The following is a 26,299-nucleotide window of genomic DNA, read 5'->3' as shown; positions in this document are numbered from 1 at the left end:
TTACTGTCATGCATTTTTGCATGTCAGTGATTTTATTTTGGCCATAAAAGGTCATTTACAGAGAATGTAGCCATTTCCATGTTAACAAGTGGAGCAAAAAAAAAAATATATTTTATGATGTTTATGAAATTGGTTCTGTAGATGTTACATTAACGGATACGTCTTGCACACGTTTTGTCAAGTGACTTTAACAAACATGTTCTCCGTCTAATTTGTGATCATATGAAGACAATCCAGACAGATCTCTAAACTGATACTGTAATCCGCTCGATCCGAGCATGCGCAGCTTGCAAGGATCGGGGAGTGTCTGAGCGCCGTTGTGGGCATGAGATCAGCTCGCGCTCAGCGGAGCTTTGGGCGTTATAACCGGACAATGACTCGGACTGACGATGAATATTGTTTCAAGAAATTGACCGCTTTGTGATTAGACTACCAAATTCGAGTAACGTCGGCGAAATGTTTTCGTGTTCAACCTACCTGGTGTTCTGGATGTAAAGCGAATGACCTCTGGGAAAACGTTTTTGTTAGTGATTTCTAGGCTTTAGGGTACACATTGTCTGTAGGCGAGAAATGTAATATTTGTTGCTGTTATATGCTATAGTCTTTTGAGGGATTTTATGTACTCGTGTGCAAGGACAATCGTTTTACCGGAGTAGCGGTACTGCTTAATCACTGCTGAAGTTGAAAACGGCGAATTGTCATGCACGAAGCTCTAGTAATAATACCTGTGTTTAAATATTGCCTAGTAGGCTACAACTGATTTCTCAACAAGAACCAATTAGAGGTTTGAATGGTGCAGATTCTGTATGGGTTCTCTATATTGAGTAAAAGCTCTTGAAACTTTCAGTTTCCCCTCTGCTTTTTAGTTTTTGGACAAAGTGATTCCACATTTCTGTCTGGCAATTACAATAGCTTACTTTCATCAAATTGCGTTCGCCTTTTATTGGTCTCTGTGGGATATTTGTATTTTGGACACAGAGAGACCTCAAAATAGGTTCCCCACATCCAATGTGTCATGAGTTTTACATCTGCTGTTGGAGTCACAGTTGAGAACAAGCAGATTAACGGTTACAGAACCGATCATTTCTGAACCTCGCTGCGCCAGTATCCAAGACAGGACTTTGGTCACTTGTGGGGAGATGATCAGGAGCGTAGTGGGCTTCGAAGGGGTGGAGGAGAGAGATGAAGAGCAGGAGGAGGAGGGCGAAGAGGATTTGCGCGATGGAGGGGTGCCGTTTTTTGTCAACAGAGGAGGCCTGCCTGTGGACGAGGAGACTTGGGAGCGGATGTGGCGGCACGTGGCCCGGATTCATCCTAATGGAGAAGACATAGGAAAAGGAATCCGGGGGTGCAATGACCTTCCCAAGGTAGTAGCACATTACTGACCTGCTGTGTTCAGTCAGAGCTACATCTTCATACACTAGCCGAATTGTAGTGGAATAACTGCCATGTTGTTCGATCCCTTCATTTCCCCTGCAAAATATAGAACCATCCTGTGGGAAGCAGTAGATTGTCCCGTTAATTTAAATCAGATACACAGGGCCCTGGATGTGAGGCGAAGACTGCTGATAATGCAGGATTATTTGAATTGACTCAGTAACGACCCTCTAGATACCCCTAAACCGCTCAGCCGTTAACACCTAACGGCAGTTGTGCAGGTGTTATTTCTCAGATGGTTGCAGGATACAGCAAACCTGATTAATGTTGTGTGTCTAGCTAGGACAACCAAGAGACCCGCGTTTTATTCCAGCAATGATTTTGTTGTTGTTGTTGTGTGACGTCGCGCTCTTGACTGTATTTCTACAGATGTTTTCAACAAATCATATCATCACAGTGTTGTTGGCATGTTGTTGCAGTGGCATGTTGTTGCAGTGGCATGTTGTTGCTGGTCACTGCAGGAGGCAAACAGCAACATGCCAGTAGATTTACCACTGCTGTCCAAACAGAGAAAATGCTGCCTCTGTCCTCAGGCGGAACGCCCTTATACATTCAATTAATACCCGCCTTGTGAGGAATAGTCTGCAGACAGTTTAACTTAGAAAAGGAAGCTGAGGGGTTGAACAAGAGACCGTTCAGCAGCTGATGTCAATATACTGATTGTGCAGTGCTGCCGTCTAAGTGTGTTTTCTGCCCCATAGATTCCCATACCGAGTGTGCCTACATACCAACCAACCACCACTATCCCACAGCGCCTGGAAGCCATACAGAAATACATCAGGGACTTGCAGTATCCTTTTGCCTGGAATGGTTCAACCAGATGTGAAACTTTCACCAAGATCAGAACATAGCTGATGACTAGTCAAAGACCCTGGGAATGTTTTATCAAGTGTACCATATGGAGCAGTCTGCTTTTAGGATGGAAAGTTTTTTTTAAATTAAAAGATGTCCAGAGATGTTTAAGTGCATACTTTCATCACATGAAAGCTGAAAATTCATTTTGGTGGAATGTGTGGGCTAGAATCAAGCATTGGACAGTTTAAATAATTGTCAGCCATGCTCTCCATAATGTACTACATTAAGCAACATGCATAATGGATTCAAGTTGATTTAATTTATGGACATAAGGCACAAAGAGTAGCTATGCTACATTACATTTTAATGGCCACTGAGATGCCCCTCTCATGAAGCCTGCCTTCTTGGCTGGCCTTGTGATTTTTAACACATGTGGGTGAGTAGTCTGTTCAAGCCATGCGATTTAAACCACTTTATCATTACTCAGTGCAAGATGATGATCAATTATTAATGGAAAAGAGCCTATGAATAGAAAAAAAGCATTCACAGTGGTCTTCTCGTCTCCAAAGTATACTGGTGTGTGTTGTGAAACCACCGTAGCTAGTTCCCTTTTCTCTCTGGTATTTTGGGTTTGTCCTTAACAGAACCCCACAGGTACAATCACACTGGAACACAGTTTTTTGAAATCAAAAAGAGCCGTCCTCTCACTGCGTAAGCTGCTGTTTTTAACATTCCTTTTGAGATTTCAAACCTTTCTTTTTCAGGTCACTTTTTGATGCTTGTGGGGGAAGACTGTTTTGTTTAAAGCAGCGCTGTAAATGTCAACAGAGCAGATGACTAGCATGGAGGGTGAGAGGGGCGGGCTCCCCCAGGGGCCAGGCAGCAGACACAAAGCTGCTGCAGACGATAGTCTGCTGATAGTCTGGCCTCTCCTGCCGATCGTACAGGCGAGGGGAAACGGGATATTTGTCTTGCACCCCAGGGCTTTGGCTAAGGAACAGATATCACAGATCTGTTTAGCCTGCAGATGCTTATGATGCTTTTCTCTCGCTGAGCTGCACTCGGCTGAATTCTCATGTCTCAGCTGCGTTTGGGAGGTCTTGCATGTCGTCGACAGTGCTGCAGAAAGGAAATAATTTCCTCGTTGTGTGACCAGAGGGGAAGGGGTCGATATTGGCACAGCGACTTGTCAGAGAGCCAATAGTGACTTCTGATGAGATTGGCTTGGCAACACTGGTCATCACGCCTCTGCATGACTCACAGAACCTGTGTTCCTCTCTCCTGCTGTCTCTCTCTCACCCGCTGTCATGCTGTCTACAGGTTGATGGACATCGCTAAGGAGATGACCCGCGAGTCTCTGCCAATCAAGTGTCTGGAGGCTGTGATCCTGGGAATGTATCCTTGTCATGTGACGTGCTGTATGTTCCAGTTCATTCTACCGGTCAGTGTATTGTGAGGTACTGTTTTGAAGTTCCACCAGTGAGTATACTTTGAGTTTTGTAAAATGCTAATAGCACAGGTGTTTCCATGTTTGTATCATTGTCTTTGAACCGGTGTGGTCCTGTCAGGCTGGCAGCTGGCAGTCACGGGGGGAGAGAGGAGGAATTGTTTGTGTGTTTTTTGGCAAAGGTCCTTGACTTGCCTTTCCAAATAGCTTTCAAGGAAACTACTTTGTTCTGTCTAGAAAACCCAAATAGCCTTGAGGGAAGCCCTGAGCTGTGTGTGAAAACACTGCTAAGATCTGTCCACAACATGAGTTTACCAGCTTAACCAGACCGCCAAGGATTATTTGATTAAACAGACTTTTCCTGACATCAGTACACTTTGTGTTTACAAATATAATATCAGTAGATATCAGAACATGTACCATATACACACCATGTGTGTGTGTGTGTGTGTGTAAGTACAGTATGATAAGAGCTGTTTCCTTGACCCGGCCCAGTTACCTCACCAACAGCATGCCAGGTGTGGAGCGTTTCCCCCTCAGCTTCAAGACTCACTTCTCAGGGAACCACTTCTACCACATCGTGCTGGGGGTCCACTGTGGGGGGCGCTTCGGGGCCCTGGGGATGAGCCGCAGGGACGACCTCATGTTCAAGCCCCTGGAGTTTCGCTCGCTGGCGGACCTGGTGCAGGAGTTCCAGGGGGCCTACCGGGGCCTGTGGCACAGCCTGCGCAAGGTGAAGCTGGGCCAGTACGTGTCCCACGACCCCCACAGTGTGGAGCAGATCGAGTGGAAGCACTCCATCCTGGACGTGGACAAGCTGTCTCCTGAGGAGCTGAGGAGGGAGCTGGAGAGGCACACCAGGGACATGAGGCTGAAGGTACCGGGGGCTGAGGAGGGGGGCTGATCAGGGGGGCTGAGGAGGGGGGCTGAGGAGGGGGGCTGAGGAGGGGGGCTGATCAGGGGGGCTGAGGAGGGGGGCTGAGGAGGGGGGCTGATCAGGGGGGCTGAGGAGGGGGGCTGAGGAGGGGGGCTGAGGAGGGGGGCTGAGGAGGGGGGCTGAGGAGGGGGGCTGATCAGGGGGGCTGAGGAGGGGGGCTGATCAGGGGGGCTGAGGAGGGGGGCTGAGGAGGGGGGCTGATCAGGGGGGCTGAGGAGGGGGGCTGAGGAGGGGGGCTGATCAGGGGGGCTGAGGAGGGGGGCTGAGGAGGGGGGCTGATCAGGGGGGCTGAGGAGGGGGGCTGAGGAGGCGGGCTGATCAGGGGGGCTGAGGAGGGGGGCTGATCAGGGGGGCTGATCAGGGGGGCTGAGGAGGGGGGCTGAGGAGGGGGGCTGATCAGGGGGGCTGAGGAGGGGGGCTGAGGAGGGGGGCTGATCAGGGGGGCTGAGGAGGGGGGCTGAGGAGGGGGGCTGAGGAGGGGGGCTGATCAGGGGGGCTGAGGAGGGGGGCTGAGGAGGGGGGCTGATCAGGGGGGCTGAGGAGGGGGGCTGAGGAGGGGGGCTGAGGAGGGGGGCCCAGATGGCCAGACACAGAGGGGGCTGAATCAGGGAGACCTGATCCATTGGCAAGGAAATTGCGTATTCTAACCTTGTAATCTTGAGAAATCTATTTTCCAGTGATTAGATTTGAGTCTTCCGCCCACACAAGTTCACCAGAGAAAGTCCAGTATAAACGAGTATAATGGACATGTGTCCGAGCATCATTACATTAGAGATCCAAAAGGGAGTCACTAGGGGGAGTGTAGCCTGGGCAGGAGGAGGTGCCCTCCGCCTCTCTCAGCCTGGGACCCCTCCCTCCAACATCCCTGCAGGGGTCAAGACACGGCCTTGACCTGCTGTTTGAGCAGCCATCACTCTCCAGCGATGTGTGTCTGTCAGGCGCTCCCCCGAGGAACGAGGAGAGCTGTGATGATGCGTATCCTGTCGTTTGATGATGCGTATCCTGCAGTGTGATGATGCGTGTCTTGCAGTGTGATGATGCGTATCCTGCAGTGTGATGATGCGTATCCTGCAGTGTGATGATGCGTATCCTGCAGTGTGATGATGCGTATCCTGCAGTGTGATGAGACTAATGCTGATGTCCCAGCGCTGCACCATAGTGCATCACACGTGGCTGGTTCCATCGATCAACGGCTGAGGTTTTATGGAGAGAGCTTGTGCACAATGACTGGACACCCAATCACATCACAGATGGGTTCCACCATCAGCTCAACAATGCATCCTTCAGCACATTTGCGTCCTACCATAATAGAAGTCCCTTTAGTGGCCCTATAAGTAATTAAAGGCTGATTCTGTGTCTCTGTCTGCATGTGTGTGTGTGTGTCACTACTGTCCCCCACCATGTTATATCCAGGAGGTCTGAGGAAGCTGTTGTTCTGTGTTGCAGATTGGGAAGGCTGTTCCCCCCTCCCCCACCAAAGACAGGAAGAAGGACATGGGCTCCCCCCTGCGTGGCCCCGGAAGCCCCATGCGCAGGAACAGCCGTGTCGAGAGACGGTAACACACACTGCAGTCACATATCTACAGATGCTAGGGGTGCTCATAATTAACCCTGTAACATTAACCGCCAACACGAATGTTTACTGGTTAATACTATCGGTTAAACAGTGTTGCAAATTTAGCGACAACGTTGCAAAAAACATCTAAACCCTTATGGGATTTAAAAATATATATACAGACACTCATACACTCTACATGTTTTATCTTGTCGGTTAATGGTCGTTAACGAGCGTCTGTCCATTTTTTTTCTTCTAAATGTGCATCCCTAAGAGATGCGGTAACACACTGCAGTCACCGACATATGTAGTCATAACACAACCAGCCCAGGGTTCGCTTCTTCTACACTGGGAATTGTATTAGGTCAATGTTCAAGTTGATACTGTGCTGTCTGTTTATGGATATTTAAAAAATAGTGTAGACTGAAAAAATGATTTGTTAGTGTTAGTGCAACAGTGGTGATGTCTTGTGGTTTGGGACTGAAGGGAGTCACAGGTGTGACACGAGACATCATAACTTGTTTTGTTTCCTCCAGGCCATCCGGAGAGAAGAAGGTTCTCGATCCGAAGCCGTCTTCAGACATGAATGGATATCAAATTAGAGTATGAGCAGGACCATTTTTTAAGTCTGGCAAGCGCTTGTTACGGACAAATGCCTTTGGACCTGTTCCATTTGACTTACTATACAGTCATGGCAATGTTTGCTGGCTAAAAGCTGAAGGCATACTGTACTGCTACAGTAGATGAACAGACACAATTCCAAAACATTCAACTGTGCTGTGGATTTTTGTTACCACAAACTTGGTGAGTGGTGATGGCAGCATTTTAAATTCCAAAAGGTCAAACAGGTATTTCAGTCATATTTCTAAATGAATATGCAGGGTTTTGTCAATATGCAATGTGAAATTTGGCTCATGTCTCAAACTAGGTTAGGATACCACAGCCTAAATGTGCAATTAGACATATCATAGATTTCCATGTTGTCAATCACTTCTTTTAGATGTTCCTGTGAGAATTATGTGCAATCTGTGTCACCGTGTAGTATGTAGAGGTGTAAATACATGTAATTTTTAGCTCTGCTGGACAGTTAATGCTTTTGTAGTGACTAGTAACTAACCACTGCCATAGTGCCTTTTACAAACGTTTTAATGACGAGATAAGTGACAACTTTTAAATGTTTCTTACCGTATTACACTTGAGCAAACTGCACCAAACTGCTATTTATCTCCTTTCCCATATAACCATGACATGAGTTGTATGTACATTTACCACATACAAGGATATTAGCATGTTCTGCTATTTACATGTATTTAATGATTGAATTTGGGATGAATCCATAATCATTGTACTTTCTACAGCATGGGTGGTGTGAATGTGCAGAGAATGAAGACACTTGTCGGATGTAGTTTAGTAGCAAAAGTGAAAAGCAGATCTTTACCTGGGCAGTGAAAAGCAGATCTTTACCTGGGCAGTAAAAAGCAGATCTTTACCTGGGCAGTAAAAAGCAGATCTTTACCTGGGCAGTGAAAAGCAGATCTTTACCTGGGCAGTAAAAAGCAGATCTTTACCTGGGCAGTAAAAAGCAGATCTTTACCTGGGCAGTGAAAAGCAGATCTTTACCTGGGCAGTGAAAAGCAGATCTTTACCTGGGCAGTGTTCACAGTTACACTCACTGTCCAGAGAAGCAAAGACACTGAAGCTCATTTAACTGACCTCTTAGGCCTTACACCGTAGGAACCAAGGCAGGTAAATAGTTTCTTTTTGCCACTGTATTGACATTGATGTGTATGCATCTTACTTGTATGCATCTTACTTACCCACTTGTATATTAAGTGGGTACTTGGATATTTTCACTTGGTGCAAAGCGACAGTTTTACAACAATCATGTCAGTTTTGTATGTGTGCTGTAGTTTCATGCCTTCCTTGGTATTGACTTATCAGCTCAACACTCGGACGGAGGTTTAGTCAAGTTGAGACATTTTAAAAGTCCAGTAACATTTCATTTGCTTGTAAAATTGATGTTGTCCACTTTCATTTAAGCAGTAAAAACACAGTTGTCTACTACCAAAAAGGTAGAATTCATAACACTTTCAGACTTTAATAAAGCATTCCTTTACCTATCTGCTTGTACCAGTTATTGTAAAGGCATGACTGACTCTTCTGGGATAGTGCTGCTAGCTGGGAGTTTATTTACAGGCTAATGCTAAATAAAGAGGTTTATATTACATTTTTCCATTTGAATTCTTTTAGCAGATGCAACGACCAAACAATGCACAAAACGTGTACTGTACAGAATGCTATGGGGGACAAACAGATCTGATCAATGAGTACAGTGTAATTAACTAGCGGTGTGAGAACAGACAGGGCTTTGAACCAGGTCTTCCTGCCAACCTAGAGCCGAGATCTGGCACAGTCAGTACCCTGCTTCCCAGACTACCCCCACAGCTTTAGGGAACATCAAACATGGTTCCTGTTCAGTTTGGACATGGACACAGTCCCACAGTATAGATCTACAAAATGTTAGGGTTAGCTAAACAGTTAACAAAGTTCCAGTTTCAGCTTATATGTTCATATAAATTGATAGAACTCAAATTTGTGTGCTAGCATCATTGATGTAATGATTTCTTGTGGGAACAGTATTTGGGTAGTTGCCAGTGTGCACATGTGTAGATTCCCAGCTGAATCAGGCTGGCTGTGTCTGCCCTGTGCTGATGCCCAAGGATACTACACAGTCAAACTCATCTACTGGAACCTTCTCTGGACGGGATGGTCTACCTGCTGTCTGGAAGCGAGGCTTCACCAACAATTACCCTTCCCTTACGCTAACCAAACCTGGCATGCCTCTGCAGAACAGAGCTCTGCAGTGGCTGACAACTGGAACAGGAGGATTTCAATGGCTACAATTATTGGGTTGAAGGTAGTGCTGTTGTTTTGATATTGGATTTAGGTCAATGTGGAGGTATAGACAAACAAGCATAATTATCTGTTCAAGAGTCCTGTGCTGAGATACAAGAATCCTACTGACCCATTTCTGCTCCTTGTCTGAGTGGGCCACAGGGGAGTCTCACAGCAAGCTGTCCAGGGAATCCATGTGAAGCTCCAAAGGCAGATCCATGTTACACTTGAATGTAGCCACAACACTGAATACTATGAAATACAGTATTAACCTATCATAAATGGCTAGAAGCTTATTAAATCTACATACATGCCTGTATAATATCAAACATATTTGATATTCATACATAATATCAAATACACTTTTTGACACGTGGCTGGAATGAGTGTCTTGTGATGATAATAGACACGGCTGCTCTACACTGCACAGTGAGCCTTGACTGAACCCCGTCATGCATGAACGCTCCCCACTTCGGTATGAATTTTTCATTCCTGCCTCCCAGTCACACACATCTTCACCCTGACAGATGGAGTCTTGGTGGAGTGCGATGGGAGGAGAGCTCTGCCAACATTCAGCTCAGTCTCACCAGTCAGCACCAGACAATGCTTCCAGTGTAGGGGTGAGGACTGTGTCAGTCTGTCTTCTCTACAACACCTGACCACATCACCACACACACACACATAATATGGAAAATATTTATTCAATATTTGTACCATAACACTAGGCCAAGGCCTAAAAAAAGGATAAATAACTCTCACTTCAAAAAGTAAACATTGCACTAGAACAGAGTTGTACTCGTTTTCTTATAACCATAAAATTATGTGTACGTAAACAAACCATTTACTTCCATCAAAATAAAGTACAAATATTTTGAATCAACAGCAGCATCAACTGTCAGGTAAAATCTGACTCCGCCCCTTATCTGTCACACGGAGCTGAGGTCCAGGTAGAACCTCCAGGTAGAACCTCCAGGTAGAACCTCAGGTGGAACCTCAGGTGGAACCTCAGGTGGAACCTCAGGTGGAACCTCCAGGTGGAACCTCCAGGTGGAACCTCAGGTGGAACCTCCAGGTGGAACCTCCAGGTGGAACCTCCAGGTGGAACCTCAGGTGGAACCTCAGGTGGAACCTCAGGTGGAACCTCCAGGTGGAACCTCAGGTGGAACCTCCAGGTGGAACCTCGCCAGGAGACTAAGGTGGTCGGACGGGAAGATCTGGTTTGGTAGACCATTCATCGACCACAGGTCCTCTTCAGACAGGAGCGAGAGTCTCCTGACCAGCTTCAGGCTTCCTGCTGGCTGACCCCCACCTGAGACAAACACAACCACCATCAGGCAGGTCACCAGAGGGCAACCCATTCTGTCATCAACCCCATTTAGTGAAACTCAGTATTGATCAGGATACAGTCTGTGATGTCCTGTACCTTGGTGGCAACCTCTGTGGTCAGGTCCTGCCATGTAGAAGATGTAGTCGACCGTGGCGCCAACCTCACAGTGCAGGGTGGTCACCTCAGGGCGGTCAGAGCCAGGAAGGACGTGTCTGTAGACCGACCGCAGGGTCAAGCTGTGGTCGATGGTGTTTCTGAAACTGCGGGTGGATTTAACAAGGTTAGTTTGTGTTTTCCATCTAAAGCAACACATGCTGCCAGTTTGACACGGTTGATCTGACCTGGGGGACAAGGACTGTTGCTGCGTCGCTTCGGGATCTGAAGTGACAGAACACATGCAAACGTCATCTGACACACTACTGACCAATTAGAACATAGTTAAGTCTTACTGACCTGAGACACAAGACTGTATTACCATGTGTGTTACCTGTTGTATTACCATGTGTGTTACCTGTTGTGTTGCCAGGTGAGTTACCAGGTAGGTTACCAGGTGGGTTGCTAAGTGAGGTACCTGGTGTGGAGTCGGTCACCCCAGGGATCAACTCCAGGTTCTGTGGCCGGACAAACGCAGCCTCACAGAAGCGCAGCTCGAGCAGAAAGTCGTGGCTGTACCGGACGCCCCCTGAAGGACAAACACCAAACAGAGTCCACAGAAACATTCAGGAGGAGCAGAGCATAACTGAGAGCCTCACAGGTACTCTGCAGCACCCTCGTGTGATGGAACCCTTCTCTGACACTGACCTGCTTCCTGGCAGGGCCGCTCCGGACTCGCCGGCCCGCTGGCATACCGGCAGTGGTCCGTGACGCCCAGAGAGCTGGGCCACAGCGGGGCGTACAGCCTGCGCTGTGGGGCTTTGAAGGACATGTCCTCCTGGCCAGACACCTGAACACACACACACACAGAATCATAATAACCGACTGCTTGATTTCACACACGTTAATGAACCACAGTGGAAACTGAATGCACAGTGGAAAGATCACACAGGCAGACAGGTGAATGTTTTCCACTCCGACTCTCAGACTGTGGTGCCTGTCCGGTCTGCTCACCATCCAGGCGGGCAGACCGTGGTAGTGCAGCTGCCCTCTGGTGATCAGCTGGTACAGGGGCATGTTAGGCAAGCTGTTGAAGTCTCCGCACAGGATCACATGACAGGGGTTCCCCAAGGCCTTGCAGCCCTCCACCACACGGTCGATCTCCGCCATGAGCAGAGCAAGCTGAGCCAGCTTCACGTCACCCCTGCTGGGGTTGAACAGAAGATGGGTGTTGGCCACGCAGAGGGGCGGGCCCTTGGCGGTGACCTCTGACCCCTGGGTGATGACCGGCTGGAGCAGCAACACAACAGCCACGTTGTCTCTGTCCAGCAGGGGGCACTGCGGCCTGAGGAGCTCCAGCAGACTCACGGACTGCTGGGAGAAGCGATCGCTACGGTAACAGACCGCGCAGCCGTCCGTCTTGGCGCCTGTCCGTCGTTTGAACACGCAGGTGTAGCCTGGAGGGAAACACAAGGTGGGGGTGAGACGCCGTGCACGTGGCGCTGACGCCGTGCACGTGGCGGTGAGATGCCGTGCACGTGGCGGTGAGATGCCGTGCACGTGGCGGTGAGATGCCGTGCATGTGGTGCTGTGTGTGGCAGCAGTGTTGGAGTTATGGGTGTACACAACGAAGGGCAGGTTCTGGAACCCACCCATGTCAGTCAGGGCCGGCTCCAGATGCTGCTCATAGTGGCTCTCCTGCACCTCCTGTAAACACAGGATCTACACGTGGAACACACACACACACACAGCCATCCACACGGTCAGTATTCATTCAGTAAGATCCAGTAAAATCAGATTAAAGATCAAATGTTCTGACTGGCTCCTACTCACATCCGGCTCCCACTTCTGGAGCTCCTGCAGCAGGTTGTGGAAGCGGTAGTCCCACTGCAGCGCCTCTAGGGGGCAGTGTGAGTACAGATGCTGGTTGGTTTCCAGCAGGTCCTGAGCCAGGATGTTGTAGGACATGACGGTGAAGTCGAACACAGGCCTCGAGTCTGAGGCTGGAGGGGCCTGCACCTGCTCCCACACCCTCCACATCACTGAGGGGGAGAAACAGTCGCTCTGACACAGCTGAGAGAGGGATGTACGGCCCTCTCACAAGGTGTGATGATAACACAAACAGGGGTGACACAGCAGGGGGTCATTATACCAGGGTGGGGGGGCCTCACCCACACACTTTTAAAAAACTGCAAATGTGTCCATTCCCCCACAATTTTTATTAAGAAAATTCTATTTTTTATTATTTTAATGGACGCATTCTGTTATGAAAGAAGAAGAAAAAAAGCTGTCCCACCCACATTTGAAAACCAACCTACGCCCCCTGTGATACAGTATGGTGACTCACAGGACTACACGTGTTACAAGGTGGGCAGATTCTCACCTTCGAAGGGCATGGTTTCCTGCACAGTGGGGTAGTAGCTCATGGCAGGGAACTGCCAGGCAGGGCAGTAGACCACCTCTCCCAGCCCCGGCCCGATAGGGAAGTGCCAACCGGCCTGGTGAGGCTGGCTAGGCCTGTCCCGGGGCCGCAGGTCTGTCCCAGGACCGCAAGTCCCAGAATACAGTGCGTCGGTGTCAATGTATTCATCCCAATGTTCTTCCATTGTGAACACTTTGATCTGGGCGAAACCTTCCCCTTCTTGAACTTGAGCCTTGTTTACTGTCAGTAACATGTCAACTTGCAGGTCCAAAAGGCTCGCCCCACTTTCCTCTGTCGTGTTGTCGATAACGGACTGGTTTTGATCACCGTTTGGGAGTTCAGGGGTCTTGACCAATGATTCCTGCGCTTGTCCACTGTTATTACACTCCTCCATAGAGACGAGCTCCGTCTCCTCCGCGGTGTCCATCGTTAACATTTCAGAGATGACTTTCACGATCGTGTCTTCAATCTCTTCTCCAACCCGCCCCTCCTGTAGTTCTGTAATCACGTCTGCGTCTTCCTGCTTCGCAACTTGTACCTCACTCTTCTCCGTCAACCTGTCCTCCATTTCTGGTTTAACAGGGTTTTCTTCTTCCTCCATTGCAGGCCTCGCCTTTTCCTCCTTTATTCCGTTCTTTTCCTCCTTTATTCCGTTCTTTATCTCCTTTATTCCGTTCTTTTCCTCCGTCCCTGGTTCTCCCTCGTTCAGCATTTCCCTCGTCTCTTTCTTGGCCTTGACGGTTCCGCTGATCCACATGTCCAACAGGGAAGTCTGAGTCTTTGTAAACCTTCTGGTCGGGACACCAACTTCACCATCCCAAAGTCCTCCGCCATTAATTAATACGGGAGAGTAACTCTTTTTCACGGTCTCTGCATAATAGAAAAAGTAGTGGTTGACACACACTCGTAACTGTACTTTTTAAATCCTAACATTTTTCTGTGCAGAATTGGTGACGTTCCCATTCATTCGATCATTACACATAGTCCACACCAAAACATTAGCACGTGTTCGTCTGACGTCATGCAGTTCATTTGGACATATGCTAAAGGTTTTGCTAGCTAGTTAGCTTGCAAAGTTTGCTAAACGGAAATTCCATGAATAGCTTCCAAATAATTTACACAGATAAGATGCTTCAAGATAAAAACCAATGCCGATTCCTTATTCTAGTGGCGCTCAAGCTAAAACGGGTGATTTGTTAGCTTAGAAATCTGCAGAATATGCAAACGTCAATGTGGGAAAGCATGGTATCTGATCCTGCCTGCCTGGGAAGTGTTCAGTGAAAATAGAAACTAATTTTAATAATACTCTACACAATCCACTTTTAGTTGCCTACTAGTTATTAGTAAATACTGACATTCGTTTGTAATTTACCTGAGACGCGGTTTATAAACCGAGTTAGTGGGTAGAGACCGAAGAATATAATGGTCCCAATCATGTTCTATTCCCAATGACGCATGCGCAAGAAAAGTTTATTATAAGTAGCTCTACAGTGTCTACACAGACACACGCACACCCACCCAGATCCATAATCGGTATGGTGAAAGCGGATGGAAAATATTTGTACAATACGCTGGTCTTTTGGCATGCATGACATAAAGATAATGACGTAAACACATTTTAAAAATATATATTTTTGATTGCTGTCAATTTTGCTGCTGATTGCATGTTCACGGTATTCTCTGTACCAAGAGCATAACGTCACATGCATATTGACCAAACACAGGCTTTCACCATGGTGAGTGGTAAATTTTTTATGTCACTAGCTATAAGGTCACATTACATTGTGGACTACAGGGGTATGGACAACAGAAGTATTTCATTTCACATTTGCAACCAAGACATAGACTCATCAAGGGAAGCTTGGCAGCATCGGTAAATGACCCGTAGAAGCAACACATTAAGTGGATGTTGTAGGAGTGCTGCTCAGAGAGAGATCGATGTCGAGCCTGTCTTTCGAGTCCCTGTCTCTGGACGATAGTCCCTCTCCTGTCGACAACCCCGCAGTGGAGGAGGGCTGGGACACGGACCTGGAGGTGAACGGTAATATTTTTGGCCACTTGTTGCATTATGCAGGGGCGTAGGTTTGTTTTCAAATGTTTAAAAAAACTGCTCTTTTTTGATAACTGAGGATCCGGCCGTTATTAATTTCCTTAAAAAATGGCGGGGACCGATTTGGCTTTTTCATAAAGTGGGGTGGATGTTAAATTAAATCCACACCCCTGGCCTCATGGTGTTTCTTCAAGAGAGAGGACAGGTCGGTCCAGGTTTGATCGGCAACCATGTTCTGTATTGACAGAAGTTAAGACGAGCAACCAGGACACGTCCACAGCTGAGATATACCTACAGGCCTGCAAGCTTCTGGGGGTCGTTCCTGTCTCCTACTTCATACGGAACCTAGGCGCCCCCATCATGAACATCAACCACCATGGCCTGGGTCCTCAGGGTGGAAGGGCTCTGGCCATAGCTCTCGTGGTATGTCTGGGAGAGATCTACTCTGTTGTTTACGCAGTTGACTTCGTGTAATGTATTTCAATGTTTTCCTCGCAGACCGACATGCATATTAACAACCTGGAACTGGAAGACAACCACCTGCTTGCTGAAGGAGGAAGATACATGGTAGAGATGTTAAAGGCAAATTTCACCATTCAACATCTGGTATGTTTGCCTGAGGGGCTGTGTAATGTTTGTCTTTTCATTGGTGAAAGTCTTGAATATTGATGTTTTGCAGCAGTGTTGTTATGGGTCATTGTGTGTATGCCACAAGAGGGCATAAGTGAGTTGCTGGTCCTACATGCTTTGTCTGAAAAAATACTTAACTTTAAAATGCCGTTTTTTGTTTACAGAATTTGTCCAACAACCACCTAAAGACTGCAGGGGCAGAGTGCATTTCAAAGATGCTGCTGGAAAACATTTCCCTCAAATCGATCAAACTTTCAGGTAATGCAATACTTCAGCTTTGCACTTCCACCTCATGTTGTTGCCCCACCTAAATCTGTGTGATATGTTCATCATATCTTAACAGGAAATGAATTCATAGAGGACGACGCCAAATATTTTGCTGATGCATTGGCAGTGAGTGAATAGCAACAACATTGTAATTGGATTATGTATTTTGGTTGGCTGTGAGGTAACCCTATATGCTGTGTGTGTGTGTGTCTCCCCTCAGAGCAACTACAGAGTGAAAGAGCTAGACCTGAGCCACAATCAGTTTAGTGGGACAGGTGGGGAGCATCTCGGCCAGATGTTAGGTAGGTCATATTTTCATGAGCTTAATGGTTAAAACTGTTATTTTTCTGTATTAATTTGCGCAAATATTTTATCATGACAGCAAACAATGAGGGTCTGGAGCTGTTGAATCTGAGCTGGAATCATCTGAGAATGAAAGGAGCTGTGGCCTTCTGTGCTGGGCTGAAGGTAAGACACACATTCAAAATGTCAAATTCTTAATCATTTTAGTCTTTTGATCCATAGTGTCTCACACCGTGTGTGCTCACTCACAGGTAAACGTGACCCTGAAGTACCTGGACCTGTCATGGAATGGCTTTGGGAACGAGGGGGCCCTGGCTTTGGGTGAGGCGCTGAAATTCAACAACACTCTGGTGCACCTTGACCTGAACAACAACAGGATCACTAACGAGGGGGTGGGCATGCTGTGTAAGGGCCTGGAGGCCAACGACACTCTCAGGGTTCTGCTGGTACGCATGAAGGATTTCCTGGCTTTCACACAAAACGTCAGCTGGAAATAAAGTTTAAAGGTTAAAAAAAGGTTTTGGTGAAAGATTGTGAAAAACGACATCCTTAGTTCAAAGCCCACATTTGAAAACAAACCTGCTGCCCTTGTGTGGATACACGGGGTAATCTGGATGTCCTGCTTCTCTACAGCTGGCATACAACTCCCTGACAGTAGAGGGCGCACTTGCTCTTGTCAACGTGGTCAAGAACACACCTAAAACTGCCTTGGAGGAGATCAACATATCTGTAAGTGGCTTTCTCCACCCCGGAGAGACCTCGAACCTCTCAGAACCTGACGTGTGTCTCTGTGCAGAACCTTCTGGTGAATGAGAACTTACTCGATCCGGACGCGTGTCTCTGTGCAGAACGTTCTGGTGAATGAGAACGTACTCAATCCTGACGCGTGTCTCTATGCAGAACGTTCTGGTGAATGAGAACTTTGTGCAGCTGCTGGACCTGACCTGCCAGGAACACCCCTCTCTGGAGGTGCAGTATGGAGGGGTGGGAGGCTTCATTGCCAAAAAAACACCCAAACGTCCAGATCCTATGAAGGTCATACAGGTATGGTGCTTTTAGACTCTAGAAACATGGTCATCGAAAAGGACAAGCTAAGCACACAGTGAAAAAACAGATTGTTTTTACAAATAATCGTACCTGGCCTTGCCTTGTTGCTCACAGTCTCAAACTAAGACTTGGAAAATATAAATAAAGGAACCAAACATTTATTTTCTGTTTTTGCTTTTAAGGACTACCTGGACGAACGCAAGCTTCGCCTCTGGGACTTTTTCAGGAACATCGATAAAGACGGAACTATGCGTGTTCCAGTGGCAGACTTCCGGAAGGCTGTGCAGGTCTCCAGACAGACATCCCTCATCCCTCAGCCACTGACCTTCACGCGGGCGGCTGAGCTAATGCTTTTCCAATGTCCCAGAATACACACGAAAGAACTGGCCCTTCATTTTCACTCAGAGCTAATATCACTCACGTTCACTCAGTTATCCTGGCACACACACTGAGGCTTTGGTGATCCCACCTCATCATTGGGTGTTCTTACTACTAAATGCTGATGTGTTCAAAATATTTGATGAACAGATTGTGTTTTTTAGCGTATGTTGTTTAAACTGCGATGTCTAAACCCCCACAGCAATCCAGTATTCCGCTGGAGCGCTTCCAGATAGAGGAGCTGATCCAGAGACTGGATCGTGAAGGAACAGGCATAGTGGACTACAGGTGAAGGAACAGGCATAGTGGACTACAGGTTACTCTGTCTGAGGAGCAGAGAGCAGGCCGGATCACTGGGGGTCAACTAGAAGTAGAATGAATTGTAGCACGGCATACTTTTCCTCACATCTGCTTGCTCAAGCCAAATATTTGGAAAAGTTTATGATGTGTGTGTTCTGGTCGCTTAGAGAGAAGACGTCGCTATCAGACGGGGAAGTCAAGTATGAATTTCGTTAACGGTTGTGTGTGTGTGTATGTGGTGTGTGTGTGCATGTGGCGTGTGTGTGTGTGTGTGCAGGGGTCTGGCCGACACCAGGAAGCAGATGATGAGGGACCACCGCCGGCAGCTGAGGAAGGTGGAGTCGCGTCAGAAGAAGGAGAAGCAGAAGAGCGAGCGCATCCTGAAGACCTTCCAGAGCGCCGTGGAGGCCGTGACTCCCCGCAGCTCCATGGTCATGTCTCCAGGAGGGACCAAGGACGACTCCAGCGGCCCCCAGCTCTTCTCTGCCACCCCGCTCAGTTCCTGGCACCACATCATCATGTCCAACAGCAGCCACTACTCCGTGGCCAACCTGAGCGGCGAGCACGTCCACCTCCCCGCACTAGGGGGCGCCACCCACCGCCGGCCCGCCGGAAGCTCCCCAGCCATGCGCTCCTACTCCCAGCCTAACCTGCTGGAGGACTCCCCTCGCGTCCCCCACGCCAAGCCCACCTCGGCCCAGGGGATGCACTCCACCTCGGCCCAGGACGTGGGCCACACCAAGCTGAGTCCGATCGTCAACCACCTGACCAGGTCCAGACCTGCTCTCAACGTTAAGCCGGCAGCTGGTAAAACCAAAACAAAGGGTAAGAAAGTGAAGAAGAAGAAAGGTGTTGATAAAGCTACGCCTGAAAAGACCCAAACTCAGTCCAGGAAGTGACTCTGGATCTTTGTGTCAGAGAGGCTTTTAATTGTTGTTATTAATCACTGACTGCTGTATATGCAACTCTGAATAAATAGGATTTTGTACACAGGCCAAATCATTTTTTTCTTCAATGCCAGACAGTATTACAAAGAAAAAAACATTTGACTTTTATAATCCTGTAATGACATTCAGAACAATGTTTGCAAACAACACTCCTATTCAGACTACAGCACATTTCACAATACCTGGGTGTTCAGGTGTAGATGCACTCATCTGTTTGGTCTCATTCCTGTAGTCTGAACATTGGGACTTGTTCAGGTGAGTATTGCTTGTCAAAGAAAGGATTGAGTGTCCACAGCTGAGAAATGTCATCCAACAAAACATCCTAGCAATAAGAATCTGTCACATTTGATCTACGCTGTCTTTCCCTGTCATCCCCAACCCTGCAGTCTGTGACGTTTGCCACTGGGTATGACTGCAGATCTAGGGTTTGTGGGTTCTAATTCCCCTCCTCCCTCCCCTCCCCTCCAGTGTGTAAGGAAACCCTCTCCTGGGACTTCTTTGTACTCCAGAGAGCCTGGCTCCATCTGGTTCTGTGGACCAAGTCTGAGTAACTGATTCCATCCAGGGTGATCTCTATTACCTCAAACCGGCCCGCCACCATCCAAATTATTCAAGAAAAGATTCGTCATGTGCACTGTCTTATTTCATGTGGTTGTAGTTCAAATCCGTCAAATGAATCCGTTTCTGAGAAACACCGTTAATTAACCCGATATATTGTAACGTCCTCTCAGAGCAGGAAAACACCGCTGTCTCTTTAAATTGGGCATCTGTTAGGATGTGAGGGGGAAGTGTAGGCCTTGTAGCTGATGGTACCCTTGTGACATCATTGTTAGCCAATAGTCTGACTCCCAGCGCCCTCTCCTCACATCAGTAAGGGCTGGCTGTTGAAGATAAGAGCGGTTGCTATCAGGACGGTGGCGGTCGGTCCAGGGCATGTGCTTACACCAGGTACAGTAGGGCGTGTATTTATTCTTATGTTTTCTCTATGTTAACGAGTCTCCGTTGTCCCGTTCTAAAGATGGGTGGATAGAGGATGCTGTGATGGAGGATGCTGGAACGGCAGATGACTGTTTTATAACGCTCCTTAGATGCCTGTGTCGAGAGCGTGACGTGTAGCTACATAACATGAGATGCTGATTTCAATCCGCTGATATACCGAATAGTTTTTCGTATTATATCCTGTGATACGAGTTGTTTTACACAGTAGAATAATCTATGTTAACAGTACAAGCATGCTTGAATCTTGGAAATCACGCTGAAGCCAGAAGTCTATGTAGCTTGACAACGTGCCAAGAAGGGATCTGCGTCGATTCCTCTTCACAAAAGGGATGCTAAGTGTGTGGGGACATGTGTTTGTGTCCGTAGAGCATGCTAGTAGTAGCTTACTTCAAAATGCTCAGAGTCATCCTTTCTATCCAGGAAGTACTGCATTGCTGCTTCTGGTCATTCATTAGACCCGTGCTGATCTGAACACTCATTCTTCAGTTCTCCAGGCTCATTTCGTCATGCCCTGCATGAAAGACTTTACCCTTCCAGTCAAGGAGGATAAGAAAACACTAAGCAAGGAGACGGCACCCAGAGATGAATCCCGTTGCTGATAGGACCAGGGAACAAAGGTGAATAACCATAACTGCATGTTTATGAACAGAGTTATTTAGTTTGAGGAACTAAAACTGCTTTATTGTCATCAGACTTTCAGTTTACACTGCTGTGCGTTGTCTGTTTGGTTGTTGAACAATGAGGTTTGACAGCCGGAAAGATTTACCTCTGAGCACAAACTTGGTTGTTGAGCATTCAGTATTACCAGAAGACCTGATCATTGTGGGGTCGTTTTCAGAATCCCTCACTTATGTAGGATTAGTTTGATAGGTGAGTCTGGTCTTCTAAGACAGCTGTGCAGCCGTAGCTCAGTCTGACAGGTGTTGACCAGACCTCTCACCCCCTCTCTGGGTGTCCAGGCCCGTTCGGACCTTGACCCGGCCGAGCCGGGGTCGCCATGGCCAAGAGAGACTACCTGGTGGAGGCAGCCAAGCAGATCCGCATGGCTCTGGACCGGGAGGTGAATGAGGACTACGAGGCTGCCTTCAGCTACTACAAGAACGGAGTGGATCTGCTGCTGAATGGAGTTCAAGGTACAAACTATCCTGAGGGTAGCGAAGCAGTCAGAGATGTGTACAAATGTGTGTGGGGGGCAGCTTTTTTAAATGACTGACAATGTCGCCTTTTAAATGTAATTTTCTTACTATAAAAGTAGAGTGGGGATGGACAGATTTGCCTTTTTCAAGGAGTCGGCGAGACGTGTTCTACCCGTGTATAACGTAAGCTCCGCCCCTGGATTCATGCCTGGTTTATTTGTGTCTGTTGACAGCTCATGGAAAAGCTGAAGTGACTGCTTAGTGTGTAAAAGTCACAGAGGGAAATGTGCATCAATCTCATGAAGAGACGGGATGAATCACTGCTTGTAAAAAACAGGAAGTAGCCGACCAAAAGTTAAGAGCCAGTTCTGTATATCTCAGTCTCTCTCGTCTCTGTAGTTATGGTCGTTCTATCTCGGGTGGAGCTAGAGCCAGCTGTGAGATATCTATAGATAACTAGTCACAACGAGACAAGCTAGTAGACAGGTGTGTGGTGTGAGTGTGTAGGTGTCTACTTCATGTGTGTGTGTGAGAGGGAGGACTAGATGACGTGGGGACTGTCTGTTGTCTGTTCCAGTGGATCCGAACAAAGACCGCAGGGAGGCTGTGAAGAGGAAGACCACCCAGTACCTGAAGAGAGCGGAGGAAATCTTCATCTCGCATCTCCAAGACAACCTTGGGAAAGGAAACCCTCATTTAGGGGTGAGAAAAGAATCCTTTACCTTACTGTAGTGTTAAAAAAAAAAAAAAAGGTTTGAATCGGCTGTTATTTTAAACAAAGTGAGGCTCATTCTAACGTTCTTATACTTCCATTAGTCTGATCTGGTTATTGTTGTGGGTCAGACAGGAAGCTGATGAGTCGAGTTCCATTCATCACTTCCTTCCTATTAAAGTCACATGTTTGATGACAACAATCGGGGTGGGTCTCTAGGGTCAGCCAGACCACAGTCTACCATCACAAGGTCCCTCATTCATTTATAGCTCACAGTATGTTTATTTGTATGATGTTTGAAAGCCAGGCTCAGGTGTCCTTCCCAGGGCTCTCTCACGCGCTGACAGACCCAGCCTAGAATGTGTTGGAGCTGAAACGATCTCGTGGCTAGCGTAAGGCTAGCTTACGTTTGACGATTTGTTCACGTAGCAGACGCTTTTCTCCTCAGCGACGTACGAATAGTGCAGGTGGAATGTGCAGCAGCAGATCCAGGCATCAGGAGGGCAGAGGGCCGCAATGTTTCTCACTAACGCTTCAGTCTGCTCTGTTTTGATCTGGGTTCCCCCTCCTGGTTTGTTGTCACCAGGGTTACAGCAGCTTACGGTTCCGGCCAATCAGACACTTGAGTTCCCCAGTGGAGGACCTAGAGATGTGTAAAGTGGTGGGAATCATCGACAAGGTGAGACTGTTACTGACCAGACTCTGACCTTTGGGACTTTGTCAGACACTTCTGTTCACTATCTCCTAGTTACACTTGCCCATGTCGTCTCCATGACCACTTCCTCACTGCTAAACCATTGCCATCACACGGTAGCAGGTACACAGTGACATGGTGGTCTCGCCCCTGTACAGGACAGTCTGGCCTGTTGTATCATTGATTTCTCTTCCCCACAAGGTCCTGACTGTCCAAAGCCTGATCAACAAGGAGACGTTTGTTGTCAAAGTGAGTATTTCGTTTCGTAGTTTGGTAGAAGGGAGTAATTGTTTTGAAGAAAATCTTGCGTGAAGGGTGCTAACCGTGCTGTCGCTACGGTTACGGCGTGTCCTGTCAGAGTCTGCCCAAGTCGAGCTGGGAGAGCAGAGACCAGCCCACCGTCATCCCCCAGGGCGTGCCCTTCATGGTGAAGCTGCTGCGCTACTACGTGAGCGAGGACGCTGTCTACCTGCATCTGGAGCATGTTCAAGGTGAGCTGAACACACAGCCGCCAGAGCCCCCTGGGTTAACCTCCTCCTGCTGCTTGATCCCGGCAGGAACACTCTGCCAGTTGGTGTTCCATCAGGGCTCGCTGTTTGTGTGTTGGTGTGTCGTTGGAGCTTCAGTGTTTGTGTGTTTTGTTATTTCTCTCTGACACTATGAATAACTGAGGAAACATGTCTGAACTTTCTGGTCTTAGAATTGTTATAGGAAGCCATAAAAAGGGGCAGCAGGATTTTGAAAACAGGATATCTTCACGATGAGGAAAGCCCTGTACATTACATTTACATTTAGTCATTTAGCAGACGCTCTTATCCAGAGCGACTTACAGTAAGTACAGGGACATTCCCCCCGAGGCAAGTAGGGTGAAGAGCCTTGCCCAAGGACAGAACTCAATTTTTCACAGCCTGGAATCGAACCGGTAACCTTCAGATTACTAGCCCGACTCCCTAACCGCTCAGCCACCTGACTCCCTGTAGTGAAGGCCTCTCGTTGTGTTCCCCTTCCTTCCCCAGGCGGAAGGCTCTTCTCAAAGCTCCACAAGGCCCGGACCGACCGAGCCAAGGAGCACCCAGACTGCTTCAGCCAGAACAGGACCAGACTGAAGACCAGCTACACCTCCCCCAGCCTCAGCTCAGACTACCAGCACGGGGACAGGTGCTCTGGGCTGGGGCCCGTACGGGAGCGCGAGGCCGAGGAGAGCCCGGACGGCCTGGCCTCCTGGGACGAGGCCCAGCAGAGGCTGGACAGCTACGGGACTCACTCGTACTGCGAGGAGACAGGCTGCCTGCAGAACATCCGCCCCGCCCCCTCCTCGCTCTCTGGGCCAATCAGGACAGGCTTTGGCTCTCAAGTCCCTCCAGTCTCCAGTCAGCAGCTGCGTTTCCAATCTCAGGCCAATCCTGACGGTCCCATCCAGCCGTTCATCGGACAGTCTCTGGAGGTGGTCTCAGAGATGCCCAGGATGGCGGGAGGTTTGGGACTCGTGGAGTCCTGCTCGGACTTCGACGAGGCGTGGATTGCCGCTGACCCCACGCGCCCCGGCCAGACCGAGGCTCCCTGTGGAGGGAGAGACACCGACACAGCTGCAGGGTCGTCTGCGCTTCACACCACCCAGACCTCATTCGGCGATGCAGGTTTCATAACAAACATGGAAAGTCTTGGTATCAGTTCAAGCACAGGCTGCTCCAGCCCGGCTACGTTACATCTGCCTCTCCACAGCCAGAGCCAGGTGATTCTGTCCACCAGCGCTTCTCAGTTCGGCCGTAGCTCTGCCAGAGAGCTGGACACCGCCACAGGCCTGGTGGGGACGGCCCCCCACAGGGGGATGGAGCCCCACGGCGACGCCAGAGAGGAGAGGGTGGTGAAGCCAGACCTCAGGGACCCCTCCCAGCCAGGGAGAGCTGTGTGCTCCTCCTCCCTGGAGGTAAAGACATCCTCGGGGAACTCCCAGTGTTCCTGCAGGACTGGAGCACAGCAGGGCCATCCTGCGGGCATCTCCCTGGCCATCTCAGGGGTGAAGTACCACGTGGGCCTCGGGGAGGAGGTGGAGGAAGGCTGGGAGCTGTTGAGCCCAGGGGGGAAAGATGCACCCCACATACAGGGCTCTCTGTGCAGCACAGACCCCACCGGCCCCCCGGGGTCCGGCCCCCCGGGGGCCAGCCCCCAGTGTCGGAGGGGGGACATGGACGCCTTCCTCAAGTCAGAGGGATCGGAGGGGCAGGGTGAGGACCAGATGATTGAGGTGGAAGGCTGGTGCCACCTGCCTCAGTTCCCAGACAGGAGCTCCAGAGGGAGGGAGGCAGCCAGGGCAGGCGGCTGGGGGCTGCCCGAGGGAGAGGTGCGTCTGTGGGGGGCTCAGATCCTCCTGACCCTGGAGAGTCTACACCAGCAGGGGGTCATCTGCCGAGACCTCAACCCAAACAACATCCTTCTCACCAACAACGGTGGGTGAAGGATGCCCCTCCCTTGTGCTGCCATTCTCATTTCAACGACAGCCGTCATTTTGACGTAAATATGTTGGTTTTTCCCACCAGGCAAGGTTTGCATGACGTTCTTCGGCCAGTGGAGCGAGGTGCAGTTCGAGATCAGCTCCATGGCGATGGAGCAGATGTACTGTGCTCCAGGTAAAACATCATTTCAAGATGTTTAAAAACAGACCTCTGTGATCATTTGTTCTTCAAACCTAGTCTGCCATCTAGTGTTGAACATCCAAATGATCCTGTGATCCTGTCTGTTGTCGAAGAGATCGGAGGTGTGGCGAAGATCACCGAGGCTTGTGATTGGTGGAGCCTGGGGGCCTTGCTCTTTGAACTCCTGACTGGAACGGTGAGCATCACCAGAATTCTCTCTGGCTCGGGTACCTCATGGTTCTGTGATGAAGGTTCTGTGATGAAGGTTTAGTAACGCAGGTTCTGTGATGAAGGTTCTGTGACGAAGGTTCTGTGATGCAGGTTCTGTGATGCAGGTTCTGTGATGAAGGTTCTGTGATGAAGGTTCTGTCCTGCATTCCCAGGCACTGTGGCGGTTCCACCCTGCAGGTGTGCGCTCTCACACCCAGCTGCTGATCCCAGACCACCTGAGTACAGCAGCTGCCTCGCTGCTCACCGAGGTACTCACACACACGCACACGCACACACACACACAGGACACAGACAGTAGTGTAGCCTTACTCTTTCCTCTGTGTTCCTCAGTTGCTCCAGTTTGACGCTGGCTATCGTCTGGGCTCTGGGGGCGGGGGAGTGAGCGACATCAAGTGTCACCCCTTCTTCTGCGGGGTCCCCTGGAAGAGCCTGAGCAGTTAGCAGCGCTAACGCAGGGAGCCACACTACACGCTGCAGATGCAGGGTAAACACACCGGGCTGGCAGGGCGATGCTGGAACACTACTGCCCCTTGGTGGTGGAATGCAGTAAAGACGCCTAGCTCATGGCTGGATCAGCTTCTGTCCACTGAGCGTCTCAGAGCAGAACTGAAGCTGGACACAAGCTGAGCTTTGAGTCCTCCTATCACCAGGCTAGTCAGTCAGTGTGACCACAGATAGAGGCTGGTTAACTGCCCGGTATCGACACAGTCCCTCAGATTACACGGTGTGGGCACTTCTAGACATGCCTGGAAGTTGACTTGCAATATTCATGATCCATCAATGCCAGTAATGTTCACCTGGCACGAACAGACGTTTTCCCTCCAACAACGACCACAAAACAGGTCAGCCAGCATTGTGAGCCGTTAACACGATGAATAAAAACAAGCTACGTCTCCTATATATTTGTATTTCTGTGTATAATTATTTTATTTTTTTCAATTATCCTTTTGATTTGTATCTGAATTTGCACCATTCGGAGAAATTGAATGTCTTCCTCGCATGTCTTCCACACTAGAACCTCCCACCTGATGATCCCCACACTGACTCAGAGAAGCTCACTTCCT

At 48.8% G+C, this 26,299-nt stretch overlaps 4 protein-coding genes across 11 annotated transcripts; 3 read left to right on the top strand and 1 right to left on the bottom strand.

Annotated features, from left to right (window-relative positions):
* Positions 1 to 305: 305 nt before the first annotated feature.
* vash1 (vasohibin 1) lies at positions 306 to 8,293 on the top strand. Its single transcript, XM_062470035.1, has 7 exons — positions 306 to 1,367; positions 2,139 to 2,227; positions 2,887 to 2,943; positions 3,553 to 3,627; positions 4,175 to 4,556; positions 6,063 to 6,172; positions 6,708 to 8,293. Exons 1-7 carry the CDS (start codon positions 1,140 to 1,142, stop codon positions 6,778 to 6,780), a joined length of 1,014 nt encoding a protein of 337 aa, XP_062326019.1. The 5' UTR covers positions 306 to 1,139; the 3' UTR covers positions 6,781 to 8,293.
* A 1,457-nt stretch (positions 8,294 to 9,750) lies between these two features.
* Positions 9,751 to 14,364, bottom strand: angel1 (angel homolog 1 (Drosophila)). 5 transcript variants are annotated; one of them, XM_062469938.1, is made up of 11 exons: positions 14,281 to 14,364; positions 12,870 to 13,778; positions 12,320 to 12,528; positions 12,139 to 12,208; positions 11,501 to 11,943; positions 11,195 to 11,336; positions 10,893 to 11,075; positions 10,735 to 10,771; positions 10,490 to 10,653; positions 10,214 to 10,375; positions 9,751 to 10,026 (listed from the first exon to the last, which is right to left on the bottom strand). In XM_062469938.1, the coding sequence occupies exons 1-11, from the start codon at positions 14,342 to 14,344 to the stop codon at positions 9,986 to 9,988; spliced, it is 2,424 nt and encodes an 807-aa protein (XP_062325922.1). In that variant the 5' UTR covers positions 14,345 to 14,364; the 3' UTR covers positions 9,751 to 9,985. The 5 variants fall into 5 exon arrangements, with proteins under 5 accessions (XP_062325922.1, XP_062325923.1, XP_062325924.1 ...); XM_062469939.1 differs by having other exon boundaries at positions 10,905 to 11,075; XM_062469940.1 differs by having other exon boundaries at positions 10,941 to 11,075.
* A 382-nt stretch (positions 14,365 to 14,746) lies between these two features.
* On the top strand, positions 14,747 to 18,864 carry LOC134026912 (leucine-rich repeat-containing protein 74A). 3 transcript variants are annotated; one of them, XM_062469961.1, is made up of 13 exons: positions 14,747 to 14,949; positions 15,209 to 15,381; positions 15,457 to 15,564; positions 15,753 to 15,846; positions 15,932 to 15,981; positions 16,076 to 16,157; positions 16,238 to 16,323; positions 16,410 to 16,604; positions 16,792 to 16,887; positions 17,059 to 17,202; positions 17,388 to 17,492; positions 17,786 to 17,871; positions 18,161 to 18,864. In XM_062469961.1, the coding sequence occupies exons 1-13, from the start codon at positions 14,847 to 14,849 to the stop codon at positions 18,780 to 18,782; spliced, it is 1,944 nt and encodes a 647-aa protein (XP_062325945.1). In that variant the 5' UTR covers positions 14,747 to 14,846; the 3' UTR covers positions 18,783 to 18,864. The 3 variants fall into 3 exon arrangements, with proteins under 3 accessions (XP_062325945.1, XP_062325943.1, XP_062325946.1); XM_062469959.1 differs by having other exon boundaries at positions 15,206 to 15,381; XM_062469962.1 differs by having other exon boundaries at positions 14,814 to 14,942; positions 15,206 to 15,381.
* Positions 18,865 to 19,632: 768 nt separating this feature from the next.
* rps6kl1 (ribosomal protein S6 kinase-like 1) lies at positions 19,633 to 26,126 on the top strand. Of its 2 annotated transcripts, XM_062469944.1 has the most exons (12): positions 19,633 to 19,778; positions 20,316 to 20,446; positions 20,789 to 20,962; positions 21,543 to 21,667; positions 22,264 to 22,356; positions 22,573 to 22,620; positions 22,730 to 22,862; positions 23,388 to 24,818; positions 24,909 to 24,998; positions 25,118 to 25,200; positions 25,388 to 25,483; positions 25,566 to 26,126. In XM_062469944.1, the coding sequence occupies exons 3-12, from the start codon at positions 20,827 to 20,829 to the stop codon at positions 25,674 to 25,676; spliced, it is 2,346 nt and encodes a 781-aa protein (XP_062325928.1). In that variant the 5' UTR covers positions 19,633 to 19,778; positions 20,316 to 20,446; positions 20,789 to 20,826; the 3' UTR covers positions 25,677 to 26,126. The 2 variants fall into 2 exon arrangements, with proteins under 2 accessions (XP_062325928.1, XP_062325929.1); XM_062469945.1 differs by lacking the exons at positions 19,633 to 19,778; positions 20,316 to 20,446; positions 20,789 to 20,962 and adding an exon at positions 21,358 to 21,451.
* The last annotated feature ends 173 nt before the right edge of the window (positions 26,127 to 26,299 follow it).

The sequence above is a fragment of the Osmerus eperlanus genome, chromosome 9 (assembly GCF_963692335.1).
Source record: "Osmerus eperlanus chromosome 9, fOsmEpe2.1, whole genome shotgun sequence".
NCBI lineage: Eukaryota > Metazoa > Chordata > Actinopteri > Osmeriformes > Osmeridae > Osmerus > Osmerus eperlanus.
This window is presented reverse-complemented; position numbering and strand designations above follow the sequence as displayed.